This window comes from Aspergillus fischeri, genomic scaffold (genome assembly GCF_000149645.3).
Source record: "Aspergillus fischeri NRRL 181 1099437636249 genomic scaffold, whole genome shotgun sequence".
Classification (NCBI taxonomy): domain Eukaryota; kingdom Fungi; phylum Ascomycota; class Eurotiomycetes; order Eurotiales; family Aspergillaceae; genus Aspergillus; species Aspergillus fischeri.
The window spans coordinates 888,104-907,518 of record NW_001509770.1 but is presented as its reverse complement, the minus strand read 5'-3'; the positions used below and the strand labels follow the sequence as shown (position 1 = coordinate 907,518).

At 47.3% G+C, this 19,415-nt stretch overlaps 6 protein-coding genes across 6 annotated transcripts, besides 2 other annotated features; 3 read left to right on the top strand and 3 right to left on the bottom strand.

Annotated features, from left to right (window-relative positions):
* Position 1: 1 nt before the first annotated feature.
* On the top strand, positions 2-2,476 carry NFIA_010380 (SDA1 family protein; the record flags this gene model as incomplete). Its single annotated transcript, XM_001264253.1, has 4 exons — positions 2-48; positions 134-169; positions 245-532; positions 601-2,476. 4 exons carry the CDS (start codon positions 2-4, stop codon positions 2,474-2,476), a joined length of 2,247 nt encoding a protein of 748 aa, XP_001264254.1.
* Positions 2,477-3,081: 605 nt separating this feature from the next.
* Positions 3,082-3,891, top strand: NFIA_010370 (uncharacterized protein; the record flags this gene model as incomplete). Its single annotated transcript, XM_001264252.1, has 1 exon — positions 3,082-3,891. The coding sequence occupies one exon, from the start codon at positions 3,082-3,084 to the stop codon at positions 3,889-3,891; it is 810 nt and encodes a 269-aa protein (XP_001264253.1).
* Positions 3,892-4,390: 499 nt separating this feature from the next.
* Positions 4,391-7,378, bottom strand: NFIA_010360 (Hsp70 family protein; the record flags this gene model as incomplete). The annotated part of the gene is made up of 1 exon (XM_001264251.1): positions 4,391-7,378. One exon carries the CDS (start codon positions 7,376-7,378, stop codon positions 4,391-4,393), a length of 2,988 nt encoding a protein of 995 aa, XP_001264252.1.
* Positions 7,379-8,016: 638 nt separating this feature from the next.
* On the bottom strand, positions 8,017-9,795 carry NFIA_010350 (misato family protein; the record flags this gene model as incomplete). The annotated part of the gene is made up of 5 exons (XM_001264250.1): positions 8,017-8,278; positions 8,342-8,883; positions 8,942-9,380; positions 9,463-9,665; positions 9,724-9,795. 5 exons carry the CDS (start codon positions 9,793-9,795, stop codon positions 8,017-8,019), a joined length of 1,518 nt encoding a protein of 505 aa, XP_001264251.1.
* A 591-nt stretch (positions 9,796-10,386) lies between these two features.
* On the top strand, positions 10,387-12,252 carry NFIA_010340 (uncharacterized protein; the record flags this gene model as incomplete). Its single annotated transcript, XM_001264249.1, has 1 exon — positions 10,387-12,252. The coding sequence occupies one exon, from the start codon at positions 10,387-10,389 to the stop codon at positions 12,250-12,252; it is 1,866 nt and encodes a 621-aa protein (XP_001264250.1).
* Positions 12,253-12,823: 571 nt separating this feature from the next.
* NFIA_010330 (uncharacterized protein) lies at positions 12,824-14,960 on the bottom strand (the record flags this gene model as incomplete). Its single annotated transcript, XM_001264248.1, has 5 exons — positions 12,824-14,324; positions 14,376-14,543; positions 14,600-14,669; positions 14,731-14,765; positions 14,842-14,960. The coding sequence occupies 5 exons, from the start codon at positions 14,958-14,960 to the stop codon at positions 12,824-12,826; spliced, it is 1,893 nt and encodes a 630-aa protein (XP_001264249.1).
* Positions 14,961-15,217: 257 nt separating this feature from the next.
* Positions 15,218-15,255: a microsatellite.
* A 443-nt stretch (positions 15,256-15,698) lies between these two features.
* Positions 15,699-15,919: a microsatellite.
* Positions 15,920-19,415: the final 3,496 nt, after the last annotated feature.

The window sequence follows — 19,415 nt, the reverse complement described above, 5'->3', positions numbered from 1 at the left end:
CATGGTTAAACGGAAGTTGGGGGCCTTGGAAAAGGTCGAAGCTGACCTGTAAGTTGCATTTTTCGTCCCGATTTACAACTATCGAAACGTGAAAGAAGTTTCAGCTCGCCACTAACACACTCTGACTTACCAGGCCCAATCTACAGCATAAAATTCGCAGAGATCCCAAGTGAGTTGCTGGCGCACGATATTCTTGTATTCTTTTGGATTTCACAGGCCGTTAACATGAGCGCGCGGTATTCAGGTCTTATATCGAGGACTTTCGGGCTCAGCACTACCAATATGAGAGCCATCGAGAGATTTTCATGGCAGCGCCAACGGCTGCCACTGATACCGGAATCATTTCACTGCGAGAATTGATTGATTTTATCGCTCATGTTGCCGATTGCTATCCAACTATAACGAAGGATTTTTCCCAGCAGCTCATTGATATCCTTACCCAGCACCATCTGGTTCTGGAACCCGAACTGCGTGAAAAAATTGTCGGAAGCTTAGTGCTGCTTCGAAAGAAGGAATTGCTTGATTCTGCGACGTAAGTGAACTTAGATAATGTCGTGCTTACTGGAAGATGTTGGACTAATCCAGCTGTTTCGTATATAGGCTGCTACAGACATTGTTCCCTATTCTGATCACAACACCAAGCAAAACTCTTCGGGCCCTCATTTTCCAAAAGATTCTCATGGACCTGCGCTCATCGAACGCCAAAACAACGAATCACAAGCTTAACCGGACTATGCAGACCGTCCTGTTCAACTTGGTTACGTCCGACCGCACCTCTTCCAAAGGCTTGTGGGCAATCAAGCTCACGCGCGAACTATGGAAACGGCAGATCTGGACCGATGCTAAGGCTGTTGAAGTCATGAAAGAGGCTTGTCTGTCAGAAAACGAGAAAGTGATAGTTGGTGGTGTCCGTTTCTTCTTGGGCGGCGACAAGGAACGAGAGGAGATGGAAGACGAGAGCAGTGATGAGGAGACCATCGACCTTGGAAGAGTGAAGCATCAGGTTGGGATTAACAAGAAGACCCGAAAGAAGTCCCGCGCGGTCGAGAAGGCAAAAGCCATAGTCAAGAAGCGAGAACGCAAGAAGAACCAACCGCATCCTCTGAACTTCTCTGCCCTTCATCTTCTGCACGATCCCCAAGGATTCGCGGAGGCGTTATTCGCGAAACACCTTCAGAATACGAAGTCGAACTTGAACTTGGAGCAGAAGCTCCTCGTTCTACAACTTGTCTCTCGTCTCGTCGGGTTGCACAGACTGCATATCATGCATCTGTACTCTTACTTCCAAAAATATCTCACACCACGTCAGGCCTCCGTGACATCATTCCTGGCTTCCCTTGCTCAAGCATCACATGATTTGGTTCCACCTGATGTCCTGGAGCCTCTCGTGCAGAAGATCGCAAATGAGTTTGTCTCTGAAGCAGCAGCGTCGGAGGTGGCTACAGCCGGCCTCAACGCCATCCGAGAGATTTGCGCCCGACAGCCGTTAGCGATGAACGAAACCTTGTTGCAGGATCTCGTCATGTACAGGAAGAGTAAAGACAAGGGCGTGGTCATGGCTGCCAGAGGATTACTTAGTCTGTACAGAGATGTCGGCGCGGATATGCTCAAGAGACGGGACCGTGGTAAGGAGGCTTCTATGAGCTTGCGGGCTGGAGAGAAGAAAGAGCGCCGCTTCGGTGAGCAACAGACTGGCGAGATCGAAGGTCTTGAGCTGCTGGAGAAGTGGAAGGAGGAAGAGCGCCGAAAACGGAGAATCGAGAAGGGTCTGCCCTCTGATGCCGAAGATGATGAGGACGATGAGGCGGAAGACGATGCAGCCTGGGATAAGTGGAACATTGAAGACGACGAGGATAGCGATGATTCCGGTGGATGGATTGATGTGCAGAGCGATGCGGAAATCGAGCTGAGCGACTCAGATGATGACCAATCCCCGCCTGCGAAGAAGGCCAAACAAGGCGATGAGGAAGAGGACAAGGCCAATTCCGAGACTGCCAGACCCGAGACGAAGAAGACGAATCTTGCAACCACGCGAATTCTCACGCCAGCCGACCTGGCCAAACTCGCAGAGCTGCGCAGCGAGGCGGCCGTCAATTCTTTACTTCCAAAGAGACTCCGCTCTGATCAGAAGAATGGGCCTTCCCGTCATGCGGATGATCCACTGACAGCCGCAGAGATTGAAGGTCTGGCAGCTCTGTCTGCCGGCAAAGCAACGCGCGAAGAGCGCATCGCTCATGCTAAGGAAGGCAAGGATCGGTCCGAGTATAAGAGTGTGACCGCACGGCGCAAGGAGCGCAAGGAAGCGCAGGGAAAGAGTACTACCAACAAGGAGAAGGCGCGCCGAAAGAATCTCTTCATGACTCTAGGAAAAGCGAAGAGCAAGGGCAAGAGAAGTCTTGTGGAAACACGAAACGTCTTGCGTGCTCACCAGCAACGGCAAAAGCGTGGTGGTAGGAGAGGAAACACCGGATCTTAGTATATATAGGATAACATCGAGGAGAGAACTTACAACGGCCGAAAAGTTTAGATACCAATGTTCGATCTACTTTTTTCAGACTTGAAGTTTCGCGACCCGGGTTTTACGGATTCCAGAGATTCTTCTGTAAAACATACCCTTGTCAATTTATTTTTTTTCTTTTTTCTAGGTAGATGGGATACGTCTCCTGAAAGTCAGCTCTGCCTCGTACCTTTACCATCTCTATCCATGCGCAATGGACGAGCCTAGCCAACCCTGAGCCCTATTTGGGATATATTGATCTACGGCAAAACCAGAATGACACGTGACATAATGCAGCGCGTCACCGCGTCGCGTTCTTCCCACCAATAGAAAGGGTATTCCAACCTCCTAATTTCCTGCCGTAATTCATTCCGCATAACTACTCTCTTCATCCGTATTATTGCATGCCAGTCATGCCTTGTTCTTCCCTAAACCTCTTTGAAATCTCTCGCTGATTTCTGTGACAAACAACCTACTTCTATTGGTCACTGTAGCTCTACAGAGCAACATTAATTGCAGGAACTCTCCACTCCACTGCTTCGCACTGCGATCTCCAGATCAATCACCATCATATTCCAATCAAGATGTCTCTTGCGCAGAACAGCAACTTAGACTCCAAGCGCAGACGATTCCAACCGCCTATTACAACTTTCTTCTCTCCAGCTGTGTCCGACTCAAATGGCACAGATGCTGCCTGCAGCCCCCATCTTTCTCACAACCACTATGCCGCCGCTACCCATTCTCCCACCCCCATTGTCCCCGCCAAAATCCAGTCCTCTCTCCTCTCCGTCGGCATGCGCGTCCGCAAATCAGTCGCTGAAGGTTACAAGACGAAGGGTGTGAAGATGTTCGATGCACCTACCAGTACCATCGCTCTCTCCGCAGAGCATGAGCATTCCACCGGTAGAGGCTTTCCCACCGTCCGCGGGGAACTTGCTTCTTTCTGCGGCCTCTCCAAATCATGCGACTACACCATCCAACCTCACTCCAATCCAGTCTATCGGCTGTCCGAGACAAGGGACTATAACGTCGACATCGTCACTGACGATGGTGATGCGTTCTCGCTTCCTCCCAGCAGTCAAGAGTCCGTTTACTCGGCCAACAATGGCCAGAAACGATCCTATGACCCTGATGATGCGGACGAATACTCCAGTGACTTTGAACACAGTGTGTTTGTAACTACAGACACCGTACCCGGCCGAACCATCCTCTGTCCGAGCCTGGGACGCCAACGGCGGCGATTCGTTGCGTTACAAAGCCAAGCCATTCAACAGGGGACTATGCAAGCCGATGACTTCGAAGAGCCAGTGTTCCTTCGTAGGCGGGAAGAGGTTGATACCGATTACTTGCCTGCTCGAATGGGGGGTTGTGAGGTTGAAATGGGAGGGGCATGAGGCATTTCATGCTTTTCAACGCTGAGCTGGTTTCAGTGATATATTCAGGAGTCTGCGGCAGGGGCTGTCGAAGTTCTTCCCTAGTCTTCTTTTCGTTTCTCTGTATATGTTTACTCACACATTTGCCCTCATCACATCTTCTGTTTCTGCCTGTCTGATGTGATTTTACAAGGCAATGGATGTACGAATACCCTAGATTCTCGGGAAGCTTTTCCTGTTTTTCATCGAGCCGAATCTGGCATGTATCTTATGGAATAGGCGCTTTGACAATTTTACTGTATAACAGCGAGTTATTCTGCTTCAATCCACGTGCATGGTTGCCAGCCATAGTGATTGTAACCTTAATCTTTCATGTGAAAAATGGTCAAGGCAATCCTGGAAAAGAGGTCTTGAGTAACAGTAACTTGACTAAATTGCTCGAAGGCAAATTCTACCGGTTTGCTGCAAGTAGGTGTATTTAAGAGTCTAGTACAAATCATTAATCAGATACGTGTTTTGTTTACAATTCATCCTTGGGAGGAGCCTTGGCCTTCTCGGCCTTTTCCTTCTTCCCCTTGTCCTTCTTGGGCTTCTGGGCATTGCCCTTGCCGTTCTCCTTCGACTGGTCCCCGGACGATTTACCAGACCTGGCTGCCGCGGCGCCCATCTTCTCGTAGATTCGGTTCATGGTCCGTTCCAGTTCCTTGAGACGGGTGTCGATCTCTGCGACTGTCAAAGCCGGGTCGTCGGACTCTGCCAGCTTCTCCTGGAGGGCGAGCTGGGTTTCGAGCCAGGTATTTGTGGACTCGTAGACCTTGGTGAGGCTGGAGAGGTCGGAGGGATGGAAGATCGAGTACTTCGGGCCGGTGGGTTTAGGGGTTGTGGTGGTCGAGGTGGTCTCGGATGCGGACGTTGTGTAGGGGTCCTTCTCGAGATCGTCGAGAGGATCGGCGGTCGTCGAAGACGACTCGCTGGAAGATGCTGTCGAGGTAGTGGAAGATGAGCTCTCCTTGGATTGGGTGGAGGTTGCACTAGAGAGACTCGAGGAGTAGAGCTCTTCGTCTTGTTCAATCTGCTTCTGCAAAATGTCCAGAATGGTTTTCGAGTTCTTCAACAAGTCTTGAAGAAGCTGAACACGAGCCGGCCGATTCGCATTCTCCTGTTTTCTCTTCAGAGCAGGGTTGACGATATCCTTCAAAGACTTAAGTTTGGCCCGGAACTCGGATGTTGTAGCGTCAGCACCATCGCCATAGAGCCAGTCGCTGGCAGAGGCGGTTTTCTCCTGGAGTTCGGCCAGCTGATCGGCTTTGAGCGCTTTGACAAATTCCTCGTCGTCAGCCAGATCCCGGCTCCGATAGATAAAAGACTCCAATTCATTAAGAGCCTCCTCGCGCAGAATACGATCCCGATCAGAAGCATCGAAGGCAGACAGACGGGTCTGAATACGAGTCATTTCGCTATCCGATGGCGCAGGAGTTCCAAGGGGCGACGTCGTGAAGCTAACGGGAATCAGTTCCACTTTGATCTGCGGTGCAGCCTTCTTGGTCTCCTTGGTGGACGTTGTGGAAGCTTCGGCGGCAGAGGATGTTGTCGAGACTTGGGGTTCTTCTGCTTCCAGCGTAATTGACTCTGTGGGCTCTCCTTCTTCACCGAGCGGTGCCTGTTCATCCTTCTTGGACCCAAGCCCGAAGAAACCCTTCACATCTTCAACGACGCTTCCCTTCTTTACGCTCTCGACTTCACAGCTAACGGATCCACCCGTAACTTCAGGAAGTCCGTCAACGGGACTGAGACGCATGGAAAACTTCGTAGTGATATTGGCTGGCGAGCAACCGAACTTCTCTTTCAGCTGGGCGACAGAAGCAGTTAGATTTTGGGTTTGCACACGGAGAACCGGCGACTCGACCACCTCATCGCCGGTGGGAATTTGTTGATAGAAGCTGAACTCAAAATCATCCAGATTCTTCATTGTAACCTGTTTCTCGGGACCAACTTGGGAAGTCGGAGTAAAGAGCTTCTGCTGTCTTTCCTTGGTCTCCGAGGCCCACCTGAGCAGAACAGCGTAACTCGAGACATCGCTGGCTCTAATATCTTTGACGCGGAAACTGGGGCTCAGAGCAGCTCCCTTGAATGCAGCACCAAATACCGCTGCCTCATCAGCGTTCACGCTTGTTCTGATCTTGTCAGAAGATCTAGCGATGCGTTCAAGCTCCTTCTGTACGAATGGTGTGCGGATAGCGCCACCGTGGAGAATAATAGAGTCGATGTCACTGAGCTGTAGCCCAGCCGCCGCCAGAGATCGCTCAATAGGTCCTCCGATACGAGCGATGTGATCCGCAGCAAGCTCCTCGAATTTGGGTCGAGTGATACGATATTTGAAATTCAAATCTTCCTCATAAAGACTCTCAAAACTGGCGCCCGTCTCGGTGTTGGCGCTCAACACTTGGCGAACCTTCTCGGCGTCCTTCCAAAGCCTTGCCATGGTTTTACCATGCGCCTGGATTTCAGCGGGAGTTGCGCGGCCGTTCAATTTCTTATCCTCGACTAGATTTGCGACCATGTCCTGCACGATCAGATCGTTCAGAGAATCTCCTCCAAGTGTCCTGTCCCAGCCGGTTCCCAAGACCTGAACTTCCTGTACAGTCTTGTTGAATTTCCCAACATCCTTCACTGCACGACTTTGGAAGCGTATGACACTTGCCGTGGTGGATCCGGCTCCCATGTCATAGACAATATGATACTCGGGTTTCTGGCCCTCGGAGACGCTGGGGAAAGTACGGCTGGTGGCGTAGTTCAGGCCGACAGCAAGGTTATCACTGATAAGAGCATCAACTTTCAAACCTGCCAATTCCGCTGCCAACTCTAAGCTTCTCTTTTCTTCAGCGGTGTAGAACGAGGGATATGTAATGATCACGTCCCTAACGTCGGAGCCCTTTCCGGCCAGACTGTCGGCATTACCCTTGATCTGCTTCAGCTGCATGGCTAAGAGCTCCTCAACAAGGAACGCATCTTTTCTTTCAGCCTCGCCCAGCCTATTGCTGCGCAGTCCAACCGTACGCCGCTCACCAGGGGCAGCTTCCAATCTCAAGGCGGGATATCGGCTATGATAGGTCTTAACCATCTCATTGTCGCCATTCTCAAAATGAACTCCGAGCAAGGCCTTCAGGTTTGCGTAAACATCGTCCGGATAACGGGCCGCAAGGGCTAGCGCGTCACCGCCGTAGAATCTCTCAGGGAATGGAGCATTGCTTTCTCTTGTAGGTTTGAACGCAACGGCTGCCGACTCCTTTCGTTTCGAGTCTTTGGTGAGCACAATCTCAAGCGGAATGCCGGGTTTGACAAGCGCGGCCTTGATATACTCGGTACCTACGTCGACACCGAGAACTGCCGATCCAGCAGCGGAGGTAGGAGCCGGGAAGCTGAGGAAGAAGACTAGAAATGGAAGAATGAGGAAGGAGAAGACTGGGGAAAGTGATGATGCTCTCAATCGATATCCAGGAGGAGCCATCTTGGGAGTATTGCTATCGCGATAATAGAGGTCAGACAATGTACTAAGCACCCTGGGAGGAAGAGTCTAGGAGCATACCTCGAATGAGCAGACGCGAATCGGGAAAGATAGATAGTCTACAACAGTCCCTCAAAAGCCTTTCCCTAGCAATTGTCGAGAGAAGGATCGGTGCAAAAGGGGCTGTACATTCATGTATCACGAATCACGGTAGTGGAGCTTGTCGTGAACTATAGGAATTGACCATACGTCAGTGCCGTGTGAGCGGATTGGGCTTGGGGATGCATGCAGACGTACAAGTCATTAAGTAGAGGAATCCATCAAGAGTGCAGCCAAACCCTATACAAATGGCCACCTGGCAGTAAGCATAAAGAATGGGTTTGCAAAGTTAAAGAGCCCCAAATAGTTGTTGCGGACCTCGATAAGGACACGTTTGGATGTATGTGATGCAAACATACTCGATACAGCAATTTTGCATTCTTTACCTAGAAGATCGGCCACCTTTGCAGGGTCCAGCCTTTCTACATTGGACTACGCGATTCAATCATTTTGACTTCTTCTGTTTCATTATTCTTCGTGTATCTAGTACTTGTCCTCAACCAAGGGCATCGGGTTATGGTTCCAAAGGTGATCTATGCTGCTCAATCGTCATCGAAATCTGAATCACTCATCCACACTGTCTCATAAGATTCACGAATCTCTCCCAGGCCATTAACGAGATTCTCTCGTTCATCAACTCCGATAACCCGCCCAGCCACCGCTTCCATAGCCTTGAGCTTTGTTGCTGTTCGCGATGAAGCAGTCAGCGCTGCAAGGACGTTGATCTTTGCGTCCTTATGCCTCACTGAGAACATGTTGCGAGGAGAGCTGTCCAAGATGGGGAATGCTAGTGGGATGTAAAAGCTATATTATCGTTGTCGATTAGCATCATAAAATCTCTATTAATGGCATAGCGTCTTCACTCACCTTTCGAGCATTGGTTCAGAGTTATAAAAGCGTTCCTTGCGCTTTAACCCAAGATCTTTCCTGGATTCGGGCACCTCTTTCTCCGGACTATATCCACGGCCAACTTGAACTTGATTGAATATATGCGAGTCACCGTTGTTCGGATCATCATAGGAGAAGTCCAAGTCAAACTCTCTCCTAACTTTCGAGGATTCCCCTTTCGATTTATGTGTCCCCCGATCTTCTGGATTTTGAAAGGGTCGTGTATGATTGCTCATGTCCTCAGGCAGTATCTTAGATTGCAGCTCGAAAATCTTGTGGGAGCCATCTTCTCCTGCTAGAGATGTCTCAAAATCCGTATAAGAACGAAGACGGGTGGGTAGCGTCGCCGTCTCCATCGCAGTACTGATAAGTGCTGAAGTCTGCCATTCCGACTGAGCGTCGAGGCTAATTGTTTTGGGGAGACGAGTCGGTGGGTCTAGAATAGGCACGTACAGCGACGACTGTGGGGAGATGGAGTGTATAGATCGTGCTTTGTTCATATCGCGCTTAAGTTGGTTGTGCTGTATGGAATGAATGGAATGAGTTTCAGTTAAGACATCTGGTAGGGAAGAGACTCACTCTTTGAACCTTCTTTCCACCTTCGATCGCCCATACCCAAACAGCTTTTTTACCAAATTCATCTCTTAGCCTATCCACATACTTTGCGGCAAATCCACCCCAAGCATCATCGGAGCTTGTGAATAATTGGAGGGCTCGCAATTGATCGCATTCTTCCGCAAAAGGTCTCAAGTCTCGGTCGAGTAGGTCATGCTCTTTGTCCAGTTCTCCAAACAAATCTTCCCCGACATTCCAATCTTCGAAAGGCATAATCTTTGAATTCAACTCGTAATCATTGAGCTGCACTATTGAACGCGGATGATAGAACAACCGGTTATAGTCTGACCAGTAGCGCACGGTATCGGAGGAGAGAACCGGTGCCGGAAGCCCTTGCTCCAGGTGTTTTTGATACTCGCTCGGGATGATTGGTGTTTGTCGCTGTATGACTTCTTTTCCGTCCCTGACACAGAAAAAAAGTCCAAAGTGAGCCCTATCCATGGAGATCTCTGAATAAACAGCTGAGCGGAAAGAAGCAACTTTACCATAGGCCTTGCCCGGGATCTGCATCTGTGCTCAACTCATAGAGGGCATTATGCTTGCGTAGGGACCCAAAAGCACCTTTCAAGTCATAAACCAGCGTCCTCGGAGTGTAAGTTTCCGACCCATCCGCCCCAATGCCAGGTCGAAAATGGACATCATGATCGATTAGTGTTTCTTCCGCTTCACTGTATGTGAAGTATGATTCCTTCAAGGCATGAGTTGAAGGTCACAATGGAGCAATAGGGAGAAAAGGCTCTGCTAACCTGAAGATTCCAAAAATGCGTAGCCAGGTAATTTGCTCGTTGCCCCAGTTGTAGAGTAAGAATTTCATGCATTTTGCGCTGAGTCTAGAGATGTATGAGTGCTGCAGATATGCTAGTGAGGAAATAGGTCGGCTTGAATTTAGGCGATTCTAGCATCATCATCCAAGGTCAAATGATAGCGAGCGCACATTGGTACATACAAGCCAAATTCAGATCATACATCAGGTTTCGAAGGGAGAAGGCAGAACAAATGCGGTAGAATAAGACAAATTCGAACAAACCCCGCAGGGAAATATCTCAGACTCAAACTGTTATCGCATCATGAAGCACGGACCACCTGGAGCTGGATGCCTTATTAAGCTTAGTGCCTCCTTATCAAACACGTGCAGCCCACATACTTAATATAGTATAGCTTGGTTGTCCGGAGCAACAGTCACCTGACGCTTACCACATGAGGCAAGAACTGAACAAACATGTTTGGCGTTTGTGTTGTGGGTGCGTCAGTTCGATAAAGGCCTGACAATCAGATTCAAGTGTTAACCCAAGCGCCCCCCTCCACCTCGATACCTTACAATCGCAAACGTTTTCAGCGATTGTCATGCTTGATTAGCACCAGACGGACCGTATCACCTTTGGTCTGACACCCATCAACAGCTATTCGCGATGGACTCTCCAATTCTGTCCAGTCCTACGAAAATACTCCATCCACTCTCGCCTGAGCGGATGAATCAACAGCAGACCATTCCTAGCTCACCGTCACGGCAATCGGATATTCTGGATATACAGCAACGGAAGAAGACAAGGGGGATGTCCGACGTTCAGGCAAGAGTAGCGTACTTGAACAATCTGTCTCGTGGAAACAGCCCGGCAAATACACCACAGCCATCAACATCATCTGGTACTTCGGCGGCGCTACAGAGAGCACTACTCGGACGCGAAGAGGCGGAATCTACTCTAGCCAGTGTCTCCGCTCAGCTTTCCGAGGCACAATCACGAGAACGTCGCATAAGCGAGCGACTCGAATCATTGCTAGAAGAACTTCAAGCAGCCAAAGAACGGCAGGCGCATGAACGATCAGTCTTTGAAAAAGAAATTAGGAAGGCAAGAAAAGAGGCTTTTCGCGCGGGTTCCGCTCTGGTTAAATTACAGGAGGAACTGAAACACGCACGGTCGGAGACCAGAGGATTGAAGGAGGAAGTTCTCTGCGAGCGAGCGGCAAAGGAACAAGCGAAGCAAGAGGCATTTGAGCGAGCATACGCACTTGCTGGCTTGACTGAAGAGCTGGAAGTCCTCAAAGGACGCTTGCGCAATGTTGAAGCCAATCGTCGCTCCGACAGCCTTGAGGCCCGAGCAAAAGAAATGGGTAACGAAAATATCGGAAGACTATCGCTGGCAGAAGGGGATCTCGCGTTCATGCTTACCCCGGCACCTCGCAGGCCAAAGCGGCCTGCTGAGGATTCGACGCACTCACCGCTTGTGGAATCTACAGATCAGACTACGGCGCAAGACACTCCTCCAAAGAGACTAAGACTTTCAGATGTGACACCTCGGCAAGGTGATCAAAAAACACTATCCACAAACACTCAGCAAGAGATAATCGATGACCTCGAAGAAACGCTCAAGCATGAGAGAAAAATGAGACTCGATGCCGAGGACATGATTGAGTTTCTGAGAATGGAGTGCGAATTCAAGCGATGCTCCTGCAGGCTTGCAGACGAAGAGGAACAGGCCCATCTAGTCCATGCGCCAACCCGCGATGATGTCGTAGCCAAAGACGGGGTTCAAACCATCATCGAAGAAGACCGCCATGACATCCGTGGCCCTGAAGCCCAACATCATTCACACTTTGACAACCCTCTGCAGGGGTCTGGGCCTCCGGCGCAGGCAAGGCCCCAAGAACAACCAGAGGAACTCTTGATAACTTTCTCGCCCGTGACGGGAACTTTCAAATCCGTCCCGTCTCCAGTTCGATCACCTCCTAAACAACCCCAAGGCACAGCTTCAAGCGCTCTCGAATCATCGATCTCTCACGAAAGCCTGTCAGCCGAGCAGTTGCTCATTAGTCCTTTCGAAGAAAGGCATATTAGTCGGCACGAGCCGTCCTTTGGGCCCATGGTGCAAGTTAAAGAAGAGGACTCGGTCCAACCTTTCGCTCCAGGTCTTCAACCATCCCCAGCTCGTATCAGTGTCCCTTGGGATTCTCCTTCACCACGGTACAGTATTGAAGATAATCGCAATGCACCTACAGAATCAGATGGTGCGCTCGCTCCTCATTCTGTTCCCCTGCCTGGAACGTCCATCGATAGAGAACAAGCTCTAGCGCAAATTCGAGCACGAAGAGGAAAGACTAATACAATGAAAAGATCTGTCAGCGCTAATGAGGCTACCCTTCGCTCGGGAGGAGGCGGTGTCACACCGGGTCGGGGTGCGCAAAGAATCCCTGGCGTTCAGAACTCGGCAGTGAGAACTGACGGGGATAAGGCTGTACGACGAGATCTAAGTGCTCCGGTCAGGATGTTCCGCCGGTAAACCTCGTTCCTCCTTGATGCGAACAGAGTGCATTGATGTCTGAGCACATCATACTTGAGCTGTTGTCGATTGTTGACCGATCTTCGTTTGATACCCTGATGTCTAAATGAGATGGCGTTTGATTTGGGGTTTTCTCGGGCTAATTAAATGGAGCTTCTTGCTCTTTTGGGGTACCTTTTCTTTTGGATTGCTATGAGCTGAGCTGAGTTGAACTTCTCCTGCTGGTATATAACCTCGGCTTACGATACTTGCGGCAAAGGACAATGCTTTTTTTGTTTGCTTATGGTTAAGCGCAGCATGGCACCATCACATTCATTCTGAGATTTGCATGGTCTCCCCATTTTCCTTTGTCAAGCATATTAAGGTACATAAAATCCTGCTTCTGTGGCTATATGATTACCAGCACATAATCCTTACGAACCCAACCGAATACCATGAATGAGATACCTCTCCCGTCATTTGAAGTTCCGAACATGTCCGTTGAGGTTAACGTTGTATATATATCAAATTGCAAATGGATATTTACCATGACAAGATCGATGTGGGCCGTTGGCCCTTGTCAAGAACCTCGTCAAACGATCGAAATCCCACAGCACTTAATACGCGCGCTATCAATGTAGGCTTCGCGACCCCACCATGACTGCACCAACTCCTCGACAAAGACGCGGTCGGAAGCACTCCACACATCGAGGCCCATCTCAGTCATATCCTCGGAGGTGATAGTCACCGGCTCGTCATCCTCAGGTGAGGACTTGGCCCTAGATGGCAGTAAGGGCCGTCTCGAGTCGTCTCCTTGCGAAACTTCCCTGCCAACGGAGATAGAGGGTTCGGCATCCGCTTCCTCCGGTTCGTCCTCGTACGGGGCGCCGATATCCTCATCCTGTTCGTCGTTTCTGCCGTCCTGACGGGCAATCACGTCCGACAACGTAACGAAGAGCTGGGTCGTCAGGCGACGGAAGTAGGCGACCAGTGCGATTTCGGGAGGTTGCGAAGCGTCCTCCGCTGGCATGGAATGGCGGCCAAGAGATCCTGAGGACGGGGTCGGCATGGCTTCCAAGCTGGCTAGGAGTCGCGTGTCTTGCTCAATTTGGCGCTCTTCTTCCTCTTCTTCCGTGAGTCCGTCACGCTTCTCGCCTGCGGATGCCCACCAGATGAAGGATGTGTAGGCTAGGCGTGTCCACGACAGGGGCTCGACGACCGGACTGGATGAGTACGTAGATGCAGCATCGGAGTCCTCATCTTCACCAGATGCAGTGTTATCGTGGGAGATGTGGTGTAAGCCCCTGCGGAGGATGGTGTAGCGTCGCGCATCGCGCTGTGTGGCTTTCAGGTAGATTGCTTGAGACGAGTTATGCTGCGCGCTTCGGTTAGGCAAGACGGAAATTTTAGGGAAGACTTTTTGGGCTGCGTTGCTAGCATGTGGCGCAGGCAGAGTAACCAGGACGTCGAAGAGCTCGCTTTTCATGCTAAGCACACTGTCTGTGCTGCAGGCTATCCAAGCGGCATCGGGCTCAGTCTTCGCAGAGACGTTCACGAACGATGAAATGTAGGGTATATCATGGATGCCGATATTGAACAGCGCGCGAGGTCGGGGAGGAAGTGAACCGCCAGGTGGAAGCAGTGGAAGAAGGTAATTCGGTAGCGATGCTAACAACGACAAATCATATACTGCTTTTGTTAGCAAGGGCCAAGGGGGGTTGGGCGCGGGAGGATCCCATTTACCATAGTTACAGGGTATATGGACTGGCGCTTCGGCCATGAAAAGAATACGCTTGCGTAATAATGCTGCTCTGTACAAGGGGAATATCAAAGGACCGAAAGAGTCAAGGAATTCGGGAAGTGACGACGCTGGATGGAAAGGCGTTAGGGCCGGCCTGGACGCTTCCAGTACTATTGCGTCGCTGAATGCGCGATTACGCTGTAAGTTGTCCGGTCGCTCTCTGAACCTGAGGCTGACAGGTGATTCCAGCGGAGAATCAGCAGGTATGGTCGATGCATCGTTCACGCGAATCTCAAAGTTATCCCAGTAGTCCAACAAAGGTTGAGTGTTTGTCATATCCTTGGCATAGGTCCTGCATCGACCATGTCAGACGGTACTTCGAGCCATGAGAGATCTCACCCACTCTGCCAATTCCTTTAGCCTTGGAGCGTGCCTCCAACTTTTCCCGAGTCTACCAAAGCTCAAGGGGACCAGAATCCCCACGGCAAACATCTGCGCATTGCGCTCTGCTTCTTCCGCGGGTTGGTTGACGAACGAACTGATCCCGGCATACTGTTCATGGACGAAATATCTAGGCAATGACAATTCATTAGCACACGGAAGGCAACCAATCGGTCGTCAGCGTACACTAGATCCTCTGAGACATTATGAAGACCCGACGGAAGCGATTTGTATTCGACGACTCCTTCTATCTCAACTAAAGATCCGGCTACGTCAGCTTCAGTGGCTCCCACTTCTCGATGATAACTGACACTCACCTCCAGGAATGGTACGTTTCCATGAAATTACGTATCTAGGTGAATGCTCGTAGTCAGTCGCCGTAGGCCACAGATTTGCACTGAAACAAGCAAGCTGATGGTAAATCTCACCCAGCCTTGATATCGAAGCGGATGACGAATAGCGCCGCAATCCCAGGCGGCGAGTCAGGAGTAGGGTTGCGGGGTACATCGAGCCCCAGAGGCTTTCTCCTAAAAGGACCAGGAGCCATGGGAACAATGCGCTTTGATCAAGGAGTTTCCAGGCTCCATGAAGTGATTGAAAGGACTGACAAGTATAGTGATGATGATAAAGGATAATCGCGATTCAAGAACAGAGCAGGCACCCGTCACGTTGCGGAGAAACCTTGGAGGTGTTGCTGCCTGAGGAATCAAGGCTAGCTATGTTGACTAAGTAGCACCCACCAGTTGTTTACACTGGTGGACCTGGTATCTATATACATAAAGAAATAATAGTGGAGAATGCTGAATAATTACTTAATAATCACTTAATAATTACTTAATAATCACCTATTATTTATAAAATTCCCTTTTTTAGTTTAGCATCCTATTTATTTACTTTTTACTATATACCTACTATGGCCCTCCCTGCACCCTATTAGAATTATATAATTTAGATAATTAACTACTATAGTTACTATACTTCTTATACTTCTTCTAATATATCTCTATTATAGTTTTGCTACTATATCTGTAAGAAATAGAAAGAAAATAATTTATTTACTTATAATTATACCTATAGTAACTACTTAGTATAATCTTTATATCTTTATTACTTCTTCTCTTTATATATTAATAGGAATTTTACTCCTTAGGCCTATAGTAAGAGGTTTTAGTTTACTCCTATAGATATATATTCCCCTTCTCCTTCTATAAGTCCTTTATCTCTAGTAATTACTATAGTTCCTATAGCTATTCCCTATTATTATAGTTACTCTTAGTTATATTCTATAACTCTAGAGCTATTACCTATCCCTAGTAATTACTCTTACCTATGTATATAATCTCTAGAGCTGTTACCTGTCCCTAGTAGTTATCCTTACCTATATATATAATCTCTAGAGCTATTACCTGTCCCTAGTGGCCATCCTTAGTTATATTCCATAACTCCTGAGCCTGAGCCTATCCCTAGCAGCCATCCTTACCTATATATATAATCTCTAGAGCTATTGCCTACTACTACAGCCTATTTATTAGTATTCCCTCTTATATTTTAGTCTTACTATGATTATTAGAAAACCTTAGATCTAGGCTATATAGAATATGCCTGTTACTACTATAAGGCTCTATATTAGATTATAGAGTATAAGTAGGGTTCCTCTATTACTTCTTCTATCTTTATAAAGTACTATTTATAAGGTAAAGTATAATTAGAGCTATTTTATTCCCCTCCTTAGTCTCTGTATTCCTATCTTATAGATATCACTGCTGAGGCAACTAACTTTTAATATTATATCCATTACTATAATAGTGCTCTATATTTTATATCTATAAACTACTATACAGATATGTATGTTGCTAGTAACTATCTCCTATTCTAGATTTAGGGTAAGCTATTCTACCTGTATAGGCCCCTAGAAGCTACTAAAGGAATAGCTCTAGTATTTATATAGATATAGTTCTTAGACCTAGAGTATATAAATATAGTCTGTTTAGATTAAGATAGCAACCTTAAAGATAGAATTCTTTTAGAGTTAATATATAAGTTACAGCTACATAACCCCTAAATATCTATTTATATAACTGTATATAAGCAGCTACTTCTTATCTAGGATTAGACTACCTCTATCTTAATTATACTATTACTAGAGCTATAGTTAGTTATAGAGATTAGTATAGACTATTATTACTTTAATCTACTAATATTAGCTAAGGTTACAGCTATTATTCTATATCTTAGCTAGGATTTTAATTAGTAGACCTTCTAAGATTTATAGCTTATACTCTGGCCTAGTATAGATTAATCTAATATAATCTATATTAACTCTAGTTACCCTTTATATATGCCTCTTTATTATATCTTAATCTTCCTATATAGAACACCTAGCTAGGGTTATAATATACTGCTAACTATACTATTAGAGTAAGGCATGCCTATAGTTATTAGAGTTGCATTTGGTGCGGGTTCAGGCGGGTTCCAGCCTAGTTGGCCCCGAACCGCTGCGGTTTTGGGTTCAAATTTTAGAACTCGCAACCCCCCCGGACCCAGTGCGATTTGGTTGCAGTTTCACCGCAAGAACCCGCCACTATGCCTAGCTAGGTATAGCTAGGCCCCTACTAACCTATCTAGGCCAGCGGTATGCCTAGGCAATAACCAAAATTTCAATGGTTTTCAGAATTCAATTTCTCCTACCTTAGGCCTATTCTCTCAGCCTATCAAGCATGCTTATATAAAATTATAATTTTTATATGAAATATATAGTAATTATCATCATACTAAGCTATATTTAAAATATCAATTCAATATCTATAGGTCTGAATGGGTGGTGGTTACAAATATATCTAAACCATGGTGGTTATCAGACCTTGGTGCCCTTATATATATATATCCGCACCACTTTCATACCAACTCATGACAAAAGTGATCATTCCTTAATATCTTAGCAACCACTAGGTATTTTGAATCGATATTTATATCACCAGATAGCCCTGAATCTAGGCTATCTAGTAATATAAAAGTTATTAGCTAAATCCTAGGAATTAGGTATTAGTAAGCAAGAAATAACCGTACGGTTTTAACCGAACCCGAAATGGTTCTGGGGTATAGAAACCGAACCCGAAGCGATTCCCTAGGCTTACCCCCGAACCCACACCGCTGCGAGTTCGGTGAGGGTTGGGTTCAATTTTTGTGGTTCGGTTATGCAACTCTAATAGTTATACCTACTCTAGACTATTCTACTTACTATATAGCTAATAACTAGACTACTACTAAAAGTAGTGCTCCTAATAATACTATTAAGAAGGCACTATTACTAGATATAGAGTATATTAATAAGACTTAGGCAGAGAAAGTAAGCTGTCTTATACTTTATATATAATATATATTCTATATATTTACCTAAATAGATATCTTTAATATAGCCTATTATACTGCATAGCTATATTAGTAATTCTTAGTTAATATAGATATAATAGTTAAGTAGGTATACCTAGCTTAGTTTTGTCACAGTGCTGCTGTGAATAGGAGTTGGCATCACTGAGGAGGAATCACGTGACCTTGGGAATATCTTCACCACACAATTCTGAAACCTATTTAAAGCTCTTTGAGCTACATCCTATCTATAGAGCCTGCCTGTACCAGCCGGCCCTGCAGCCTAAATAGATAGATAGAGACCACTGTAGCCAGCCTGAGTATTAACTACCTCATTAACCTACTTCTATTTACTTACAAGCCCGCACCTTAACATTACATAGCTCCCTCCCCAGAGTTAACACTGTCAGAATGCCTGCCCCTCTGCCCCTATTCCTGCTGGGTGCCCCTAAAGAGTTCTCTGAGCACGTTGCTAGCCATGGCACTGAATGGTATGAATACTGCCACCTAGTGTATGAGTACATCTAGAAAGCTGAATCAACTATTAATGAAGTAAACCAACAAGCCAAACAATCCAAGGCCTAATTCCTGGAACTCCAGTGTGAATTCACTGCCTTAGAGCAGAGGCGTAAATAAGAGATTACTAAGCTAAGAGCTGTTCAGCAGTACCAGAAGGAGTAACTACATGAGAAAGAACAGCAGTATATAAAGCTACCCCTACTGTGAATACGCCCATATCTATGCCTGTGCATAAGCCTGTTACTAAGAAGCCTGTAGTTGCTCTAGTGGGAGTGCCTGCATTAATTACTACCCTATCTTCCAAAGCTACTAGATTATCAGAATGACTCCCTAACCCTAATAAGTTTAAAGGCAACTAAAAGGACCTTTAGTGCTTCATAGCCCAGATTTAAGAGGAAATAAATATTAACCTTAACTGCTTCCTAACACCACAGAGCTAGATAGCTTATGTAAATAACCACCTAAAGGGCGCGCCATACACTCAGATTCTTCCTTATATCAGGAAGGGAATTTGCACCCTTAACAACTACTAAGACATCCTGGATATCCTGGAGTGCGCCTTTGGTGACCCTAACTATGTGAATAATGCCTATAATGAGCTATTCAGCCTGCATTAGACTAATAAAGAGTTTGGCACCTTCTTCACCAAATTCTAACACCTGGCCCTGGAAGGTAAGATACCTAAAGAGACCCTGTCTACCCTGCTTAAACAGGCTATTAGTCACAAACTCTAAAGCATACTCATGCATAACTAGCCTCTAAGCCAGGAGTATTACCAGTTTGCCAGATTCCTGCAGGAGCTTGAGAACCACCACTGCTAGTATACCACAAACCAGCCTCCTGTTATTAAAACCTACGCTATTACTGCCAGACCTGCCTAACGCCCCTAGTCACCCCAGAGCCCTGGCCCTGTCGCTGCTAAGTCTACTAAGCAACCCTAGCGCCCTGCTATTCAGAGGAATGAGCATATGTTAGCGCAATAATACAACCCCATGGACCTAGGCACTACCTGACGCCTAATGAGAAGGGGATATAGCCCCTCCTGCTATGAGACAGGTGCCTGCTTCCACTGTGGTTCCCTGGAACACCAGATTAGGGACTGCCCCTATCCTGATAC